This window comes from Sprattus sprattus (assembly GCF_963457725.1).
Source record: "Sprattus sprattus genome assembly, chromosome: 3".
Classification (NCBI taxonomy): domain Eukaryota; kingdom Metazoa; phylum Chordata; class Actinopteri; order Clupeiformes; family Clupeidae; genus Sprattus; species Sprattus sprattus.
The window spans coordinates 4,752,656-4,773,896 of NC_137922.1; the positions used below are offsets into that span (position 1 = coordinate 4,752,656).

At 41.0% G+C, this 21,241-nt stretch overlaps 1 protein-coding gene across 1 annotated transcript in view; it reads right to left on the reverse strand.

Moving 5' to 3' along the window:
* abcc4 (ATP binding cassette subfamily C member 4 (PEL blood group)) overlaps nt 1–15,674 on the reverse strand; it is a gene marked incomplete at its 5' end in the record, with an annotated part of 44,646 nt that extends 28,972 nt beyond the window's left edge. Inside the window, 9 exons of the mRNA XM_080836007.1 lie at nt 2,954–3,061; nt 4,181–4,430; nt 6,317–6,442; nt 8,322–8,485; nt 10,168–10,257; nt 10,410–10,634; nt 11,067–11,187; nt 14,571–14,681; nt 15,601–15,674. Of these exons, the coding sequence (XP_080692133.1) occupies nt 2,954–3,061; nt 4,181–4,430; nt 6,317–6,442; nt 8,322–8,485; nt 10,168–10,257; nt 10,410–10,634; nt 11,067–11,187; nt 14,571–14,681; nt 15,601–15,674 (1,269 nt within the window). The remainder of the gene's footprint in view (nt 1–2,953; nt 3,062–4,180; nt 4,431–6,316; nt 6,443–8,321; nt 8,486–10,167; nt 10,258–10,409; nt 10,635–11,066; nt 11,188–14,570; nt 14,682–15,600) is intronic.
* Between the last annotated feature and the right edge of the window lie 5,567 nt (nt 15,675–21,241).

Here is a 21,241-nt window from a genome sequence, read left to right on the forward strand (position 1 = left end):
CTGGTCCAAATCTTGCATTCAAACCAATGACTGTAAAAAGCATGATGTTATGCACTTATGTTATGAAGAAATGACGCCAAAACTCATAAAAATGGGCGTTGCCATATTTTCTAAATTGCAGCCAGCCACAGCATGTGTAGTAAGGAGAATCTGGAGCAGGAGTTAGGCTAGGTTCACCCAGAGCCCGCCCTTGCCTACCCTCATTGGGTTTAGTCTGCTCCACCAATGTTGAAATCAGAGACGACTGTTACACAACACACAATAAAGCAGGTGTCAAATCCGTCATACCTGGGTAAACATTGCTTATACATGCAGCATTAACTACTTCCTGATTCTAGTGGGTTCGTCTTAAAGTTGCAATGCATGTGTAAATTAACTTAAGTCTAATCTTTGCTTCTGTGACGGTTCATTTCCCGGGGTTAAATTGGCTCAGGCGGTCTTCACACTTCTAAAACGACTAAAACATGCGTTCACTCCTACCATTAGGTCTAATAACTTCTGTCACTTATACGGATGGATAGATGAATGGAAAGGTGGGGAGAGATATAGGTCAGAAACTAACACAGAAGCCTTCATTTCTTTCATAACTGATGTAAAAATGGGTGTGGCCATATTTTCTAAATTGCAGCCAGCCACAGCATGTGTAGTGGGGAGAATCTGGAGCAGGAGTTAGACTAGGTTCACCCAGAGCCCGCCCCTGCCTACCCTCATTGGGTTTAGTCTGCTCCACCAATGTTGAAATCAGAGACGACCGTTACACAACACACAATAAAGCAGGGTACTGTTCGGGGACGCTCGCTAAGCGGTTTAGCAAGCTAGATTCCAGGCTAAAAAAAGAGGACGCCCCTTTATCGAGTTCGGGCGAGGCAAATTACCATAGTAACATATCGCTTAGCTCTAACCTGCTCCAGGACAGGCTAACCAAAGTTTAGCTGGCTAAACTTGCCACACCCACGCCAAAGGGAGGGATCCCATTGACAAGGAGTCATAGTTTAATTAGTGTAGGAAGAGTTCTTTGCGATCGCCAAGAAGATCCATTTTTCCATCATGATGAGTTCTTGTATGAGCGCTACCGATCCACCCGACAAGGAATACTTAATTTAGAAGACCTTCTTGAGTCATTTATTGCATGTGTCGAACATTGAATGTCTTCACTTTCTTGCGAGTGGTAGCCTTCATTTTTGTAATGTCGGTGATGCGGAGAACAAGTACAGTTTTTTTATTAGTACAGTTGAGAAATACACACAATATATATTTTCATTGCTTCAATTTATTGAATTTCTTATTAATACATTTACATTTAGTCATTTCGCAGATGGTTTTATTCAAAGCTATTTAGTGGTTTTATTCAAAGCTATTTGTAAAACTACAATTACTAGGGAGGCGAAGGGGTTCGAACCGGCAACCTGTTGCATGCAACCCATGAGCTCTAACCGCTTCACCAGAGTCACATATTAAACATCGGAAAAGATATCACAACTTAAGACAGCCTATAGACAGTTTCTTATATTGCCGTCACAGCCGCGGCAGTGTTGAATTTTGACATTAATTGAATTCTTCATAACGCGTTCATGGTCATATCCTGCCTTAGCGGAGAAAAAAATTAGTCTTTTTCTTTGAGTTTAGACTTTTGTTCGGGGAAAAAAAAATATCATGGTTTTGGTGATCGATCTATCCTGCCTTTTGAAGCAGGACGTGAACGCGCAATTTTTAGCCTGGGACAATTTAACTTGAGGATTTTTTATCTTAGCGCATGTCGCCAGACAGGTTTGGCCTGTTCTCATTTAGCGAGCTATATTATCTCGTGTCGCAAGCTAAATTAATTATCTTAGCTTCAGTTGTACGCCGAACAAGGCCCAGGTGTCAAATCCGTCATACCTGGGTAAACATTGCTTATACATGCAGCATAAACTACTTCCTGCTTTCAGTGGGTTCGTCTTAAAGTTGCAGTGCATGTGTAAATTAACTAGTCTAAGTCTAAGTCTAATCTTTGCTTCTGTGACGGTTCATTTTCTCGGGGTTAAATTGGCTCAGGCTGTCTTCTCACTTCTAAAACGACTAAAACATGCGTTCACTCCTACCATTAGGTCTAAAAACTCTAGATGAATTGCAGCTTCTATAATGTAGCTGTACAGCCCCACTTCTGTCACTTATACGGATGGATAGATGAATGGAATGGTCGGGAGAGATATAGGTCAGAAACTAACACAGAAACTTTCATTTCTTTCATAACTGATATAAATTGATCTTAGAGTCTGCTTAAACAATGTGTCCATTTGACAAAATGTTTTTTTAACGTTAAGGCAAGATATAGCAACAGGTTGCCTCAACTAATTGTGTAAAAGTTAAGTTAGCTTGCAAGCGTGGTTTGAGCAGAATATCAGGGCAACTGAAATTACACTATGGCTAGGTAATGCAATTACTCTGATCATTTCCTAGCTATAACATTAATTAATGTCTGTGTGTATTTTAATACTGAAAAACATAAATTAACTCTCGTTTAATGCAATTATTTGAAAACTGGCCCATTCATATGAATATGTTCTCCTCCTGTTGTGGCCTAACACAACCTTTCCTATATGTGATGCTGAAGCATAATAGAGTGCGCTTATAAAAATGAAATGAATCATGCGCCTACTTTTTAACCTTTACTAAACTATTTCAATGTTCATTTACAGTAAGAATTAGTGTGAAACATTATAATCCTGAAAAATCCTGTTTTTTGAGATTAAACTACATCAAGTTTGAAACATTAGTATATTGGCAGTGTTGTTACAGATTCAGCATCAGTTAAATCCAATGGTTCTGTGTATTATGAACATGTATCCATGCTCCCTGTTTGTTTTGTTAACAATAGTATTGGTACTTGGTTGTTGGTCAAATGAACCTTGCATATATAACAAAACATAAGTGTGTGTGTGTGTGTGTGTGTGTGTGTGTTAGTGCAACAGACCTTGTCCCAGTAGCACATGAGGTCCTGTATTTCCACTGAACTCTCTTTTGTCTTCGGTTCAGGCAGGCTTGGGTTGTGCTTCACAATCTCATCAAGTAACAGGAACGTCTGTGGAGATTAGGCAGAAACAGCTCTACTAAAATGGCTTTGAAATACAATGTGACTTCCACGCCCATGTTTTTGTTATTGTGCTGGTGACTGATATTATTTTCAAATGTACCTCGTCTTTTATACTTAAATAAGAGACAGGTACAATGGCAATGTAAATACACATTTGTAGACACAACTGTATATCTAAAGTCAGATAGTGTGTTGATACAAAGGGCAAGGAATGTCATTATTATTAAATCTCTGCATTTCTCTGTTAAATATGCTATGTCAATTTCCAGCTGTGTGTACTTTGACTTTCAAAGTATTCAGCACCCTTCACTTTTTGGTTCTATTGTTTGATCAGGCGCCTGTTGCTGAAGGCGTCATTGAACGAAAAACACCCTGCTTAGATCACTGATCTGTCATCTGTGTTACATCAGTGAGTTGAATGACATAAGACTAATACTTGGTTCTAGCAGCCATCACTTTAGTGGCAAGGCTTAAATGAGCACAGGAAGCAGACAGAGGCCACATGTTCAGACACATCAATGATTCAGCAGAGTGCACAATGATACGATGGTGGAATATCAGCAGAATGTATAATATCAGCAGAATGTACACCATGAGCAATGTGGCATCTATTGTCTACTCAACTAATAATGCAGTATGAAAACAGTGTGTACATATATTAGGACTGTCAATCGATTACATTTTTTTTACTAATTAATCACACATTTTAAAATTAATTAATCACGATTAGATGAACGTAGATTAACATGTTAACGTCGACAGCCCTAACATATATACATTAGAAAGTCAACATGCAGTCCTCTAATGACCAGATTAATGACTTCACATCCTGTAATATAACTCTCCAGATGGGCCAGCGTAATCAAGAGGAACTAGAAGACAAGGTCAGTTTATCAGCCCTAGAAAAAGATGCAGCCATTTACATTGCTGCCTGTTCCTTACTTTATTGTGCACTTTCACAAAGCAGTTTAATGTTTTTGAAATGTTTAAATGTTTTAAATGTTTCACTGTGTGCTTAACCCATTTATTCAATATCTTTAGATCTATCACCCAGTCAGTCTTGCAAATAATAAATATAACATTGCACTGTAAGCAATCTAAATGTACCTTAATCCTGCGGATGCTGACAAGAGACTCGGAGAGCTGCTCAACAGCCGCCGGAAAGAAGAGTGTGACCGTGAGGCGTACAGCACTGTAGAGGGACACCGTCACAAACACACGACTGGCGGAGATAGTGTTGCCCAGCAACACATGCACAGTGAAGGTGATAAACAAAATGACCTTGCTGGCAGCAAAGAAAGAGGCCATGTTGAGGCCCCGCAGGTAAGAGCTGGACATTATCTTGGAGATTTCTTTCCTGAAAATATAGATAATCTTGTCACACAAAGACCGTCAGTCACTCTTAAAGTTTGGTAAGATAAAAAAAAAAAAAAAAAAAAAAACACAACAACAGTTGTACATGTTTGTTAGACAAGGACTGTTAGTCAATTAAAGTGTTGCTAGGGAATTTTCTGATTACATAAACAAAAATCTGCATAAATGTAACCTTAAATGTGATTTCCTGTAAGTCTAAGTATTATAAAATTGTGAGGTGGAGCAGCGTTTTAATTCAATTGGTAACCAAATCCAACAGGTGCTCAACTGGATTCAATCTGGGGAATTAAGATGGCGGGACAACAACCTGAACTCTTAAACATGTTCTTTAAACCATTCCCAAGCAATGTCTGCTAAGGTGAATCATTCTTGTCACAGCGGTTGTAGTTCGAAGTTTCAGGCCCAAAATCAGACAAGGACTCAGAAGGCGATCTCTAATCCTTTAAAAAGGATCAAAAAGGTAGGGAGATCTCGTATAGAAACTAAAACTATAATACTACGAAAACTGTATTAATTGAAGACAGAGGCACAACTACAGGAGCAGAGTCCAGGAGATGTAATGGACTGTGTTGGGACATGTTCCTTGTAATCAATACAACCCCATTGTCAGTTTGGGCCAGAGGAGATCCCTTTACCCTTACGCAATGATGAGCCTTGGGTACCCAACGCCCCAAATTGCCAGTTTCAGAAGTAACTTTTCCTTTGAAACTCAACCTCTGAGGCAGGCATTTTGAATTAATCTATTTACTGTTGAAGATGACACTGGGACACTAGGATCTAGAGTAGAAGATTTTGATCTTTTGTGTTCTCTTAAGATGGTATCAGACCCTTTGAATGATAGACAGTTTCTTGGCAGTCTGATGCATGGAATACCCTTCATTTTGCAAACCATCAATAAACTGACAATTTAGTCCTTGTTTGTAATGGGATGGTAAAAGTTAATAGAAGACCGTTGAAAGACAGAATGCCAGTACATTGCAATACAAGGAAGATTAATGACATTGAAAAGGATAATGAGTTTGAGGTATGCTAATAAAAAGGTCCCTCTACTCTCCACTTAACTGCTTACTGTATACATCTCCAGAATGTCCAAAAGTGATAGCCGTTGCAGCCATTCGCAACATCAGCTACAGTATATTGTATTGGAAAAGCTTCCTTGGTATACAAGAGACTCAAACCCATGTCTGCCAAAACCAACTGTCTGGGTGATTTCAACTTCTGAACACTAGTGTAACGTTGTACTGTCCCTAAATAAACTTGTTTCCATTTGAAGTAACTGTTTAATGCAGTATAACATTACATAAAACAATGCTACTAAATAAGAGACACAATATGAGCTCATTTTGAATCTCAAATTGGCTAAAAAAACGATTCATTTCAGAGTAGAAGATGGCACAACCCCAGTTATGTAACACTGAGAGAGTCATGTGCAGTCTTATAAAATGAGATCCTTATTGTCATAAGCGTTTGTGAGTTATTATCCATTGCTTCTCATCCATCACAGACACAGACAAATGTGCACACGTGATCTTTGAAAGGACAGAGCTCATAAAAGTTAATAATAAACATAGGATGATTCAGCTGAAATGCATGCACAGCTGAGATGTAAACAAGTGTAAAAAATGTTGGGGTGATCTTGTGCTGGTCGACACTGTAAGATAAGTCTGTTATTATGCATACTCGTTAGGAAAAAAAAAAACATTATTCTGCTGTAAAGCACCCTGAGTGCAAAAATAGATGTTCCTCCAACCAGAGGCTTGGTATTAATAGTCTGGGTATGTGGACCAGGACTGGTGGATGCCTGGAGTGGGACTGACAGGGGTTTTCAAAGGATTTCAGCAGTGGGTGAAGTATGGAATATTCCATTACCTTCTGACTTCGTCGACTAGAGCTGAAAAAGGCTTTTCCCAGGCGTACATCTTAATGATTCGGATTCCAGAAACGACTTCATTCATTAGACGGATCCTGTGGTCGGTTAGTGTTGCTGTTTTACTCCTGAAGGGAGAAAGACCGAGAGGTGTATGAGGGTCAGAAACATTGGTTGGTTGTCTGGTTATGCAGGATATCTCACCAAATACAGTATTTTCACAACTATTAAACGCACCATATAACTGCAGTATTTTGTGCAATTTTATAAAACAAACTTGTGTATTGTATTATGTGTATTAGGCGCAGTTTATTCAATGCTACCTCATGCCATGTAGTTGTGATGTGAGCTCTACTAGCCATTTAAAAGTTGTATGAAGTAGGGAAGGCCATTTCAACAAAAGTACTACAGCTACACCCCCTCCCCACATGTCCACGCTCACTCACAAATACCCCTTTCCCACTCGCACTGAAAACCATTTCTTGAGCGTTTATTTGGTGTTATTGTGTTGTGTGGGAATGAACACTTAACATTTAAGTCCAATTGGAAATGTATCCCCTGGCCAGTAAACTTGTGTAAGGAAGAGGCGGGCCAAAACCTCATTGGGCATAATACATTCTGATTACATGAACAAGGCTGTGGAACCAGATCTCTATAAAAGAGATTACCACTTCTTCCTGGTTTGCAACTTGCTGAGATTGTATGAGATGCTCCATAAAACACTCCAAAAACCTGTTTTTGCTTTGTCATTGTGGAGTATTGCATGTAGATTAATGAGTAAAATTGAACTGAAGAGAAGTCTGAAGTGTAACACGATTTGGTCTGAAATGCACTGTAAGACCCGAACCAGTCAAGGCCTGCTCCGGAAAGTCAAACACAATTTTCTAAGACGCTCAGCAGTATTCTGTACAGTGTCATACTGAGATCTGGTCAAACCAGGACTGATATTTTACTTGAATCAGTACTCAGCCATATATATACTGTAATTAAAACACTTTAATAAGAACCGTTTCTCTACTGTGAGGTTGGAAGGGTGAGTTGATGCTTGATTGAAAACAACATTCTCAATGATTTTAGCTATAAAAGGGAAGATCACTTCACTCTTTAAATGGAATAAGACTTGTATTTCATGGAATTCTTTGTGGTTTCCTGAAGCCTTTTATCAGTGCCAACAGTTCTGTTGTTGGTGTTTGTAATGTCAGTGCATAACTATTCAGTAGAAGATCCTTACTTCTGCCTTAAAGAATAAGCTAAAGGATCAATACTTTTCTCTTTTTCTTGCTAGTTTTGCTGGGACTGTCAGAAATGTGTTTTTTCTGCACGAAAAGATGTATTTGGTTTATTGATTGATAATGGAATAAAGTGCAAATTTGTATTCCTCCACTTTTTTCCATACTAACCTCTTCACTTAACTTTCCACTATATTTTACATGAATAGAAATGTCTTATGCTTGCTTTGATGCATATATAAGAGACTTAGATATTATAAATAATGTCAAGATCGTGGCAATGATTAGACTTTATTCACACTAGTTCACCGTTTCAGCACATCTAACCTTTAAGATGCAGCTGTCAACAGTATAGCACACAGCATGCTCACAGTGAGTCCTACATCTAAGACACCTTTTAGATGCAGCAGCTGTCAACAGTATAGCACACAGCATGCTCACAGTGAGTCCTACATCTAAGAAACCTTTTAGATGCAGCTGTCAACAGTATAGCACACAGCATGCTCACAGTGAGTCCTACATCTAAAAAACCTTTAAGATGCAGCTGTCAACAGTATAGCACACAGCATGCTCACAGTGAGTCCTACATCTAAAAAAACCTTTAAGATGCAGCTGTCAACAGTATAGTACACAGCATGCTCACAGCGAGTCCTACATCTTATCAAAAAACGTCTTGTCTAAAAAGTACTGCTCAAGTGAAATGTATCAACAACAAAACCACATCACTAGGAGTGTTTGGGTATAGTGTAGTGGAAGAGTTAGAGAGAGAATGTTTTACCTGAAGGATGAAAACAGACGACCAAACACAGTCTGTAAAGGCATGAGGAAAACCAGGACTGCCATTCCTGCTAGACATGATGGCCCAATCTCTTGCCACAGCAGAGCAGTGACGACCGCAGCCTGAAGAGGGCCCACCCACAGATAATGGAGGAAAATAGTCACCTATGGCAAAGGCAATAGAGAGAGGAAGGATAACAGGTGAGTTATGGTGATGCGTAGCAGTACATTCTGGGCTTACCTCTAAAAGTACTGAAGGCCCTCTCAAATACACTGTATTGAGTTAATACTAAGGGTGTCAAAGTCAGGTGTCTGTTCATTGTGTTTCCTGGTGGTCGTTACACCTTATGCCCACCTTGTGCTGTTGTTTATTTTCATAGCCGTGTGCTCAGCTCCACATATTTGGTGCCACCTGTTCCTGCTAAGTGCAAGGTAGTTGCTTCTGGTCCCCTGCTCTATTAAAAAACATCCCTCTTATAAATGTTCTTATATACTTTTGTCTTGCATGTCGTAACTGAATGAATGTCTTCACTGCATAAATGGTGTCAATAAAAAATTGATCACAAGAAAAAAAAAACATCCCTCTTCAAACTTGTCATCTGTCCACCTGTCTAAAACTTGGCCTCCTAAAGTTCCTGATCTGACTACGTCTCCCTTACTAGACATCTCTGGACCAAACAGAGCACATGTATAAATATAACCTTTTTTTTTTTGGTTAATTTTTTTTATTTTTGCAACATTTCTGCAAGGATTATATTTTGCACAATGGAACGATACATCAAACCCAGGAGTTAAAGTTTCCTTAACATATTTCCACACATGAAGGCTGGATAATTCACCAATCATCATCACTGTAAAGCGTAGGACTGTTAACCTTTATTCATCACACTACCTTAACTAACATGTGTCCTTTTTATGTTTTGCTTGTTTTATATGCAACTGAAGGCAAATTCAATAATTTTTCATGATTTCCCTGAATTTTACCCTCTTCTGACCTCTGTAGCACACAAAGTGCAAAAGAGAGTGCATTCCTTTTGTAGTTATACATGGGAGATGATGTTAAATTCCATCTGCTTTTAGTTGGGGACTTCCCACAGTGACTAATCCTCTGACTGTCACATGCAAGTACTTATATACTTATACCCTCCAACCTCACCTAACTAATAGAACAACTGCCCAACCATAGATCCTCAGCAGCAGGATACAACAGCAAAGCAAAACTGGCTGTTGACAGCCGCAACAGAAGGGACCGGTCATTTGAGATTTATAGTTAATAAGGATATGCCATAGTCAATAAGTCAATATTTCTTATACCTAGTTATAAATGTTACTTTTATTTGTATTTTACTAGCATGCAAACAATCCTGGGTGAAGTAACTTTGGGTTGACCTGAGGACAGAGGTGAGAAAGACTCACCTTCCCTCCCCCCCAAGTCAAGACAGAGTCTGTATCCATGGCCTATTTGAAAAGACGGTAACACCCCTAAATTCAGTGTACTGAACAGACTGTCCTTGGATGAGGAATTAAGATTACCTTGAGGTGAAGCTCTGGGCGATTGGACTTCAAGCTCTTTCTCACAATGGTGGCCACCATTGTACAAAGATTAAAACCTGGATCATGATTGACTAAATCCAAGACTGGTCTCCAATATATGGTAAAAACGAATTACTATTACAACACACGCCACATGTTGTACCCATAACAACACTAAATTAAAATCTATTTCATATAATAATCTTTCTTCTCTCTTCATTATTTAACTGTGTGTGTAGAGCCTGGTGGGGCATTTTGACAGGGGAGAACTTAAGAAAGTGCAGGAGAAATGCTTCCATAGGCTTAGACCTTACCTGATCAAACTTGTTGACATCATTTGAAAGCAAGTTGACAATTTGCCCTGTGGTGGTCTGGCCCATGGCACTACTGCTGAGGCAAAGAGCCTGGGGACACACATTTGACATTGGACTCAGATATAAAAACACTTACATTGACTGGACAGCTGCCAGTGCTAATGCCATTATTTACTAGTGAAGCTCTTTTTGCTAGGCATATTTTCACAGATTGTTGGAGGAAGTATAAGCAATGTGTATACCTTTTTATAGATAATGTGACACATAGCAACTCGAATCTTCATGCCTGCTCGCTGGACATGGTAGAAGTAGAGGTGGTGCATGACAGCGAGGCCAAAGGTGCACAAGGACAGACCTGCTGCGTACCCATACGCCTCATGCAGCGCCGCCGTGTCCTGGGGCTCCACCTGCTCAAAGTACCGGATGAGTTTGCCTAGGAACACTGGCTGGATGACCTTAATGGCTTCCTGGTGATGGATACATCAAAAAAAAAAAAACACACAGAACCACTGTTTAAAATGACTTGCACCAGAATATGTGGGGGGGGGGGGGGTGTTTTGGGTGACTTGAGGTGATTCTCTAAGGTCCTGGCTATGATAAACAGTACAACATGTTTTAGCCTCTGCATTCCAATGGACAGTTACATGACTATCTAAAAGGTATCGCAGTGAGAAGAGTGTGATGTGAAGAGGAGGGCTATATTTCTTCAGGTCCTCCCTCCCCTAAGACAAAGCCTATTCGAGACTGAATATCAGAGTGTCGATGAAGAATATAGGGGGGGGAAATGTACTCCACATTTTTTGTAACAAACTCCACATAAGTTGCAATTTACACTGACTACATAAACACTTCCAAAAATTTGAATTTTGAAATCTATGCAAGACTGGCTATATGTGTACCTCCACGACAGTAAATATTCCCAGGACTGCATATGGTTTCCAGTAGCATTTGATGATGGCTTTGGACAGTTTGGGCTCCTTCAGCTCCTTGGCAGCCTTCCGCACCTCATGATCCCAATGACTACAGTGAAAGAGATCTCAGTAGTTAAAGAGCAATGTATATTTATATATTTTATATATATACAGTACTGTGCAAAAGTTTTAGGCAGGTGTGAAAAAATGCTATGAACTAAGAATGCTTTGAAAAATGTAAACAATAAATGTTTTTTTTGTATCCATTTACATGGTAAGACTGAGCACAGCAACAAGACACAACGTAGTTATACTGCATCAGCAGGGTCTCTCCCAGACAAAGATTTCAAAGCAGACAGGGGTTTCAAAATGTGCAGTTCAAGCTCTTTTGAAGAAGACGTTGAGGATCGTAGACGCAGTGGTCAGCCAAGGAAACTTAATGCAGATGATGAAAAACACATCAAGCTTATTTACCTTCGAAAACGGAAGATTTCAAGCAGTGGCATCAGCTCAGAACTGGCAGAAACCAGTGGTACCCAGGTACAGACATTTACTGTCCAGGGAAGTCTGGCCAGAAGTGGTCTTCATGGAAGAGTTGCAGCCAAAAAGCTCTACCCCGACAAGGAAACAAGGCCAAGTGACTGAACTAAGCACGAAAACATAGAAACTGGGGTGCAGAAACATGGCAGAAGGTGCTCTGGACTGATGAGTCAAAATTAGAAATATTTGGCTGTAGAAGAAGGCAGTTTGTTCGCCGAAGGGCTGGAGAGAGGTACAATAATGAGAGTCTGCAGGCAACAGTGAAGCATGGTAGAGGTTCCTTTCCAGTTTGGGGCTGCATTTCTGCAAGTGGAGTTAGAAATTTGGTCAGGATGAATGGTGTCCTCAATGCTGAGAAATACAGGCAGATACTAATCCATCATGAAATACCATCAGGGAGGCGTATGATTGGCACCAAATGTATTCTGCAGCAGGAACATAACCCCAAACATACAGCCAATGTCATTAACAACTATCTTCAGCTTAAAGAAGAACAGAAAGTCCTGCAAGTGATGGTATGACCCCCACAGAGCCCTAATCTCTACATCATCGAGTCTGTCTGGGTTTACATGAAGAGACAGAAGAATTTTAGGAAGCCTACATCCAAAGAAGATCTGTGGTTAGTTCTCCAAGATGTTTGGAACAATTTACCAGCCGAGTTCCTTCAAAAACTGCGCAAGTGTATCTGGAAGAATTGATGCTATTTTGAAGGCAAAGGGTGGTCACACCATATATTGATTTAATTTAGAATTTTCTTCTGTTCCTTCACTGCATTTTGTTAATTTATGAAGAATTGATGAAAATAAACTGTTAACACTTCCATTTTTGAAAGCATTCTTAGTTTACAGCATTTTTTCACACCTGCCTAAAACTTTTGCACAGTACTGTATATATATATATCATATATTAGCACAATCTGTACGGACTTGAATTAGGCCATAAGGCCAGTAATAAGTGACAAGACAAAAAGTTAATTAAAAAAAACTACAAATTAACTTCTCATTCATTTTCAAAGATAAAGGTCAGGTATTTAGCAGACACGTTTAACCAAAGTCTGCCACTTATTAAGCAGTGACATTAACCACTGCTCCACCTCACCCTCATTATCCTTAAACAACACCATTCATATGAAGACCACTTATAATAGATCCAGTTCAATTGTAGAAGTAGGCGCCATCTTTTTTGGGAAGTGATACAGAACTCAGTCACAGGAGAGAAAAAAACCCACTTAATACAGACTATACTGAACAGAAATATAAACACATCATAAAACAATCTCAAAGATTTGACTGAGCTACAGTTCATATAAGGACATGAGTCAATGCATTACACAGTGCACTATCTTTTCCAAATGACCCTGACAGATATGGATTTTACAGATACAAACATGAATTGGTCTTTTATTACGGTTCATGAAACGGGACCAAAATGTGACATTTTGCAATAATATTTTTGTTCAGTGTAATAACTTGCCAATATTCTGAACTATACGAGATGGATCTCCTTGATATTTACTGATTTAAGAGACAGAGTACACGGTGTTTATTATATTCAAACCTTCCAAGTCAACTTGACCCCTTTGACTTCAGACAGAATGAATGATTAAAGGTTCAGTGAAGTGCAACGGTTTCTGTGCCAGCTAACATCCTAACTTCTCATGGCTATGTGACTGACAGCATTAAATCAGTTTCTGGGCCAGCTAACATCCTAACTTCTCATGGCTATGTGACTGAAAGCATTGAATCAGATTCAACAACGGACCATATATAGTGGTGCTAGATAGTATGTGAACCCTTTTTTTCCCTGTATGTCTGCATACAGTTTATCTAAAATGAGATCACATCTTCATCCACTAAAATTTGATAAAGGGGACCCAGTTAAACAAAAAAACTTTTACACATTTTTTTATAATTTATTTCTATCAATTCATTTGAAGGGTAATCGGAGTCAGGAGTTTCAATCAATGGGATGACAATCAGGTGTGAATAAAGTGGTCCCTGCCTCTTGAAAAATCATAAATCTGAGTCTTCACTATCAAAGTCTGGTCTTCACCACACAGCATTGTGGAGGTGTGCCAGGTGTGCGATCAAAAGAGGTTCCCAGGGAGCTCAGAAAACAAGTTGTCGTTAATCACATGGCTGGAAAAGGTTACAAAACCTTCTTTAAACAGTTTGGGCTCCACCAATCCACTGCCAGGCCAAAAGTCTACAATTGGAGGAAATTCAGCACCATTGTTACACTCCCCAGGAGTGGTCGTCCAGCAAAAAAAAAACATCTAAGGATCTACAGGCCTCTCTTGTCTTGGCTTATGTCAGTGTTTAAGAGCCCACCATCAGGCAGACACTGAACAAGCATGGTGTGCATGGCAGGTTAGCAAGGAAGAAACAGAGGGGAGTTTACAGAATGGCTCACTTCAATGCCACTACCTAGCTTTTAAAACCTCAGGGGTACTTAACCAGGCATGAGGGCAGATCTGCAACAAAAAGGAAATCCACGCACAAAAATATTTTCCCTTTTCCATAAATGAGTGTCTTCACACACTAAATGCCTTGAACCTGAGAGTGATCATAATACTGCCCTGTCATAGTGAGTTTGTTGGACTGTTCAATGGTCAATGAGTCACCTGTTAACCCAGGAGTCTTCACTAGAATGCTTTTAGAATGGAAATGATGCAATAACGAAGTCTTCATTTGACTCTCTATTCACATATCACACATGATTCTGTAGGAATAAAAGACTGACTGACTCCATCTGTGTGTGTGTGTGTGTGTGTGTGTGTGTCTATCCCTCAAATATTCTGGTGTCTCCTGGAGAGATTCTACCATGTAAATAACCCAAGCCATTTCATGATAGTCATACAAATGAAATACACTACCCTTTTCTGTGTTAGAATGGCCAGGTGAACCATCCTAAGCAGAAATGATGCAATAATGAAGTCTTCATTTGACTCACCTCTGCAGTTCCTCTCCTAGTCTGCTAGATCCGTCCTCAGGGAGAACATTGTACATGTCATCCTCCTCAAGTCTCCGCTTATAGCCAATTGAAAAGAGGGGATTGAGCCACCTGGTGAGAGAAATTAAAAACATAGTAGTCAGTGGACAGTTCACACGCCTATATTACACTATTATTTAGAAAAAGCGTTCTTTCCTATTCTTGCAGTTGAAGGTATGATTTCCATCATCATGCTACAAAGTAAGAGGAAAAGGATTGTGCCAGAGAATCAGGACAGTTACTAATAATCACAGGACTATTACACAGTTATGCACGCTATTTGAATACATCAAACAACGTTGTTGTTTTTGTATTATGTAGTAGTTTCTTGGTCTGAAATATAACACTTAAATACGACACTTCTCTAAAGTTCATAAGACACTGAAGTAAAAGCCAATTAACTAACTTCCTATTTAGTAAGTAACTTTTTTTCTTTTGACCATGAAAGCCTCCTACTGATTACTACATCACAAGCCTACGGCATGACCTTCAATAAATGTTTTAAAACAGCGTTTGTCTGAGGAAGGCTTAAAGCTATAGAAACCTCCAGACTGACGAGACAACATGACGTATCCTATTCCATATCTTAAAAAAGGTAATCGATGTTCCTGTGGTCGTCTAATCATTTCAAAGACAAAGAAAGACCAAATATTCTCTAATTTTGTAGGCTATGTTAGCGTTTTACTTGTCCAAGCGGATCGTTTTAATTACCTATTACCGTCGACTACGAAGGTGATTCTGTTTAGATTAAAATGTAACAGTGATTCATTTCCAGCGTAGAAGCGTAACGGTAAGCCATATGACAATAGCAATACTGGTGATGACAGGTTAACGCCAGGCGACAAAGATTGAGGAAGTGACTGTTTCGTATAAACCAGCAGCCAAACTAGATACTGGAACAAAGTACCAGCCTACAAATCCAAAACACCACTCTAAAGTTTTTTCTACTGTACAATAGGCTACTGTACGTAGGCTAAAACAGGTAACTCACCAGAAGAATATCTGAGATAACATATTAGCTTTTGCACATGGATTGTTCTTCACATCTTTACTTAGTGGCTCCATGGTGTCTGAGGACTTTTTAAGGATCTCCGCTAATATCAAACAGGCTGTCTCTCCTTTACCGGTACTTCCTACAGCTCAGGCGGATATCTTGTGGATAGTTGTGTAACTTCGGAGCACGCACATGTTGCCCAGGCAAAGGGCTCTCCAGCTGAAGTAGTTGGTCATTAGACAAGAGTTTCTGGATGTTGCTTGGCACCGCCCATAGACATACGGCACCGCCTATCAACCTTCCGATTGGATTTTAACAGAATTCCCGTCGATTCAATTGGTCGACACCCCTGGTTTTTACGAACAGGAAATTGTAGCCTTGGGTCTTTTTAGTAATTCTTTACTGTATTCACAAAACGCGTAATACATTTAAAAAGACGTATAAGTGGAGGGTAACGTGGAGGCCACATGGCAAACAAGTGAATGAAACAGGTGATGTTAGGAAATGTACGTCACTCTTTGTGGAAAACAATATATTTATAAATAGTGTGTCCAAAACTACGCTTGTGCCTGTGCGCACGAATTTCCGGAATAAAATAAAGGGCAGCTACTTAACTTCCACCTGTTGTTTATTAACACTCACCGGCAGAGATACCAAGCCTACCGCAACAAAAGGTAGCCAACCTATTATCAGGGTCCGGCATTCAGTCGAGTACAAATGTTGGATAATAAGCTCCCACGCGACATAAGGCTGCCTTTTTCTAATAGCATTTTCGACTTAGTGAAATGATCAGAATTGTGTAAATTTACTCCTACTAGAAAATTGACTCCGGGTTATCTTTAACGTTGAACCTACCACTGGTTCAGTTGCTCTGTGACAATGTAATATTGAATTATACAGGTGCTTTGTCATAGCAAGAAAACAGACATAACTGGCTTCAGAGTCTAGTACTGTTGAGGGGACCCTGGAACATGTTACCGAGATGAACCAGTTTTTCAACATGTTTGACCTACCAACATCCCGGCATGCATGGATTCAAATATCCATTCACTGTACATACTCAGGGCTCTCAAGTTTCGAAGCCAGTCAAGAGTGACATATGCCCGACCCGCCCCCATTCCACTCGCCCCGCCCTCGCCGTATGCCCACAGACCAGCGACCCCCCCCCCCCCCAGTAACAATAAAAGTACAGTACTGAGCAGTATTTTGTCCATGTCATGAATGGCCCCTTACTGCCTATGTGCCTTGTCACATCCCGCACACCTTGATGGGCACAGGTGTTCTCTTGGCTGCAGATAGAGCACCAGTATAGCCTACTAATTTGTTTTTTACCTGACATCATTGAAAGACAGATGGAATGATTAATGCTTCCATAGCCATGATATTTATAACAAGCAACCACATTTACAAAAAAGAATAGGCCTATTGCCAGGCCTATTGCCAGGATGCTTTATTTTCATTGGTTGCTGGATTAAATCTTACCCAGATACAACAGATACAAAAGATACTTTTTTTCTGATTGGCTATTGTGTAGCCCATTTGATTTTTTGGATTGGCTGGTAAGTGGCAACTCACGTCAGAACTCCAGGGGACATGGTGAGGGCAGCGTGGACAGGTCATCTGTGCGCGCTGCGGCACATTAAATAGCCTAGAGGTTTTTTTCAGCGTGAGAAATACGATGTGTGGCGGGAGTGCGTGATTAAAGACCGAAATGAATGACTGTCACGCTCAATGCGTGACACTTGAGAGCCCTGCATACTTGTGAGGGGCGGGGTGGTTACTGGACTTGGTGGGGAAGTTGGGAAAAACACAGGGCAAGAGATGGTAGCTTCTTATAAAAATATAGATCAGGGGGACTCTATGTCAACCCCACACAATTGCCAACAAAACAAACATTATAATACAGACAGTACCCACAGTAACCCAAATAACCTGCATCCTGGGCACCTGCTTGGCCGATTTAGGCCCAGACACCGGCACCTTTCTCCACTCTATGTACAGAAACTAGGCACAAAAGCAGGTACAACACAAAAGCCCAAAACAAAACACATACATCTGGCAAAAAGACAAGGCATATAGACAAAGAACAAAACAAAGCTAATCGTGTCCACACACTTCCTCAGACCCGGTAAGCGAGGTAAGTGGTACACCTACCTGTTGTTCCAAAGTTCTTTGCCAGTGCTCTCTGATGCCTCTTATATAAAGTCTCCATGCTTGCCTAAGGCACCCTTTACATAGGGCAGCCACTTGGGCCAAATTGAAAACCACCATTGACGTGGGGGAGGTCAAAGTGTTATAAAAACACCATCCCGTCTTATCACGGTGATGTGGGGGAGATTTCACCTCCTCACGATACTCATATATGTACATTTACTGTATATATTACCAGACTGAGACTATTTATTTAGTGTTAGACTGTTCGTATCTACATAGTTATATTTATGTGCAGATGGGCTGATCACCCCACCCAATCACTCAGAGACCCAGCGCAGATTTCTAGGGTCAGCTGCTCAGTGTTTTATTGTTCATTAGTGTGACACAAAGGGGGGACTGGTCGTTTTGGTGTACAGTGTTCTGTAGCGTCTACCAGAGGATTATGTCCAGGGTGTGAGGGGTCTGCATCGATTTTTCCTGACCTTTTTTGACTCTGGAGGTGTACAGGTTCTGGATAATGGGCAGGTCGGCACCGATAATCATTTCTGCAGACCTGAATGTCCGTTGTAGTCTGCTCCTGTCCAGTTTGGTGGCCAAACCAGACAGTGATGGATGTGCAGAGAACTGACTTGATGTCTGCAGTGTAAAACTGGATCAGCAGCTCCTGAGGCAGGTTGTGCTTCCTGAGCTGGCGCAGGAAGTACATCCTCTGCTGGGCCTTTTTGATGACTGTGTTGATGTTGGGCTCCCACTTCAGGTTCAGGGAGATTGTGGATCCCAGAAACCTGAAGGATTCCACAGCAGACACAGTACTGTTGAGTATGGTGAGTGGGGGCAGTGATGGGGGGCTCCTCCTGAAGTTCACTATCATCTCCACAGTTTTGAGCGAGTTCAACCCAAGGCTGTTGTGACTGCACCTCAGGGCCAGCTGCTTAACTTCCTTCCTGTATGCAAACTAATGCTGACTAATGCTGATGACCGTTGTGTCGTCTGCAGAAAATCAGGAGTTGAAAAGACGGGTCTCATGAGGTGCAGTCATTGATGTGGAGAGGGAGAAGAGCAGTGGGGAGAGTAAACATCCCTGGAGGGGCACCAGTGCTGACTGTCAGGGTGCTGGATGTAATTTGTCCCAGCCTCACCTGCTGCTTCCTGTCTATCAGGAAGTTTGTAATCTACTGACAGGTAGATGCTGGCACAGTGAGCTGGGTGAGTTTGGTGAGGTGGACTTCTGGGATGATGGTGTTGAATGTAATCCACTCACAGGTAGATGCTGGCACAGTGAGCTGGGTGAGTTTGGTGAGGTGGACTTCTGGGATGATGGTGTTGAATGTAATCCACTCACAGGTAGATGCTGGCACAGTGAGCTGGGTGAGTTTGGTGAGGTGGACTTCTGGGATGATGGTGTTGAATGTAATCCACTCACAGGTAGATGCTGGCACAGTGAGCTGGTCGAGTTTGGTGAGGTGGACTTCTGGGATGATGGTGTTGAATGTAATCCACTCACAGGTAGATGCTGGCACAGTGAGCTGGGTGAGTTTGGTGAGGAGGACTTCTGGGATGATGGTGTTGAATGTAATCCACTCACAGGTAGATGCTGGCACAGTGAGCTGGTCGAGTTTGGTGAGGTGGACTTCTGGGATGATGGTGTTGAATGCTGAGCAGACAACAAACAAAAAGCATCCTTGCATACGTCCCGGGGAGTCGAGGTGTTGAAGGATGGAGTGCAGTCCCATGTTGACTGCATCATCCACTGACCTATTAGCCCGGTAGGCAAACTGCAGAAGGTCCAGCAACACCAGTCTCTCTAAGGATTTCATGACCACAGACGTCAGGGCGACGGGCTTGTTGTCATTTAGTCCAGTGATGGAGGGTTTCTTGGGATCTGGGATGATGGTGGAGCGTTTGAAGCAGGAGGGGACATCACACAGCTCCAGAGAACTGTTGAAGATCCATGGGAAAATGGGACCCAGCTGGTCAGCGCATATTTTAGACAGGAGGGTGACACATCGTCTGGGCGTGGAACCTTCCTGATCTTCAGAGCTGACACATATCCTCTTCACAGACGGTCAGTGCCGGACTAGTTAAGGGGAGAGGGGGGAGGTGATAGCAGGGGTTGCAGTTTGGTGGGTGAAGTATGAGTTGGAGCGGGTGTGGATGTGGGGTGATCAAACCTGCTGTAAAACACATTTAGATGGTCAGCTAGTTGATGGTTCACAGTGTGGGGAGAGGGTTTCCTGTAGTTGGTGATGTCCTGCTGCAGGCCTCTCCAAACTGACGCAGGATCGTTGGATAGATCCTTATCTTGTATTGTTGTGGTGGATAAGCTTATCTATTTAGCAATTTATCTTATCTAATGCAGCTCACACAAAACCTAATTTAAAAGTGAGAACGAAGGAGAAATACAACTTGATAGAACAAAATACAGGATCCTCTACATGTGCTGCAATGGAATCATGTAATTGCCTTGATAGTGGAAAGATACACTCCAATGCAACGGACATGAACTACTCAACACAGTATTATTGCAGAATATGTGGTGCCATAGAAGTGTGATATGTGTTGATGACACATTCATTTGTATGCACTAGACTACACTTATATTATTTTATTTTATTTACACTGATTAAGCGTATCTGTGACATGTCGTAGTGGAATGATTCGAGTATTTAAAGTGAAAGGTTTCTATGTTTTAGGTATACAGCGGTTATGTACATGTAGCCTACAAGTCCATTAAAACAAATAGTCAATATACTGCAGGTATACAAGAAGGGCAACACACTGCAGATGACGTGCAAACAGGACAGCCGAAAAGGCCACATGAAGTCCGACATCAGAGCCAACTATTTACTTTGTCTTATTATTTAAACATGCTGTGAAATCTTTATTGATAAGGTTTTGTTTACAGTCTGATTGAGTTGCCCGTTGGCCTGATGTTTGCGTGATCGGCCCCTCTCCGTGGTCCTGAAACGTAATTAGGCATCTCCCACATGACATCGCAGGTGTGGCCGTTGCAGAAAACTAAATATTTCATGTATTTAATATATTTAAGTTTGCATTCAATGTTCAACTGTTCAAAATGTAACCTTATAGGGCCTACCATTTACTTGTTATTGTAACTGAAAAATACATCTGTGGGGACTGCGAGGTGCCTGAGCCAGCTATCTAATGTTAGCATGCTACTACCAACAGTTTGGGTACTATACAGTGATGGGTTGGACCAATCAAAGCCCTTCAGTCTCCAAGGTCAACAAAATGTGGGAGGTGCGCGTCAGGCGACAGAGAGAGCTCTGCATGCTTGTGTAAAAAAAAAAAAACGACCATAAATCAGGCTTAAGCCTCTGCAATTGGACAGTTAAACCACAGTAATGTGGAGTTCTGGTAAGTAATTAAGCAAAGAGTAGAATCGTGAAACAAATAAATGTTCTGAAACAAATAATTATACATCATGACCAGGGCGGAGTTTGGTTACTCCTCTGCCCAAACG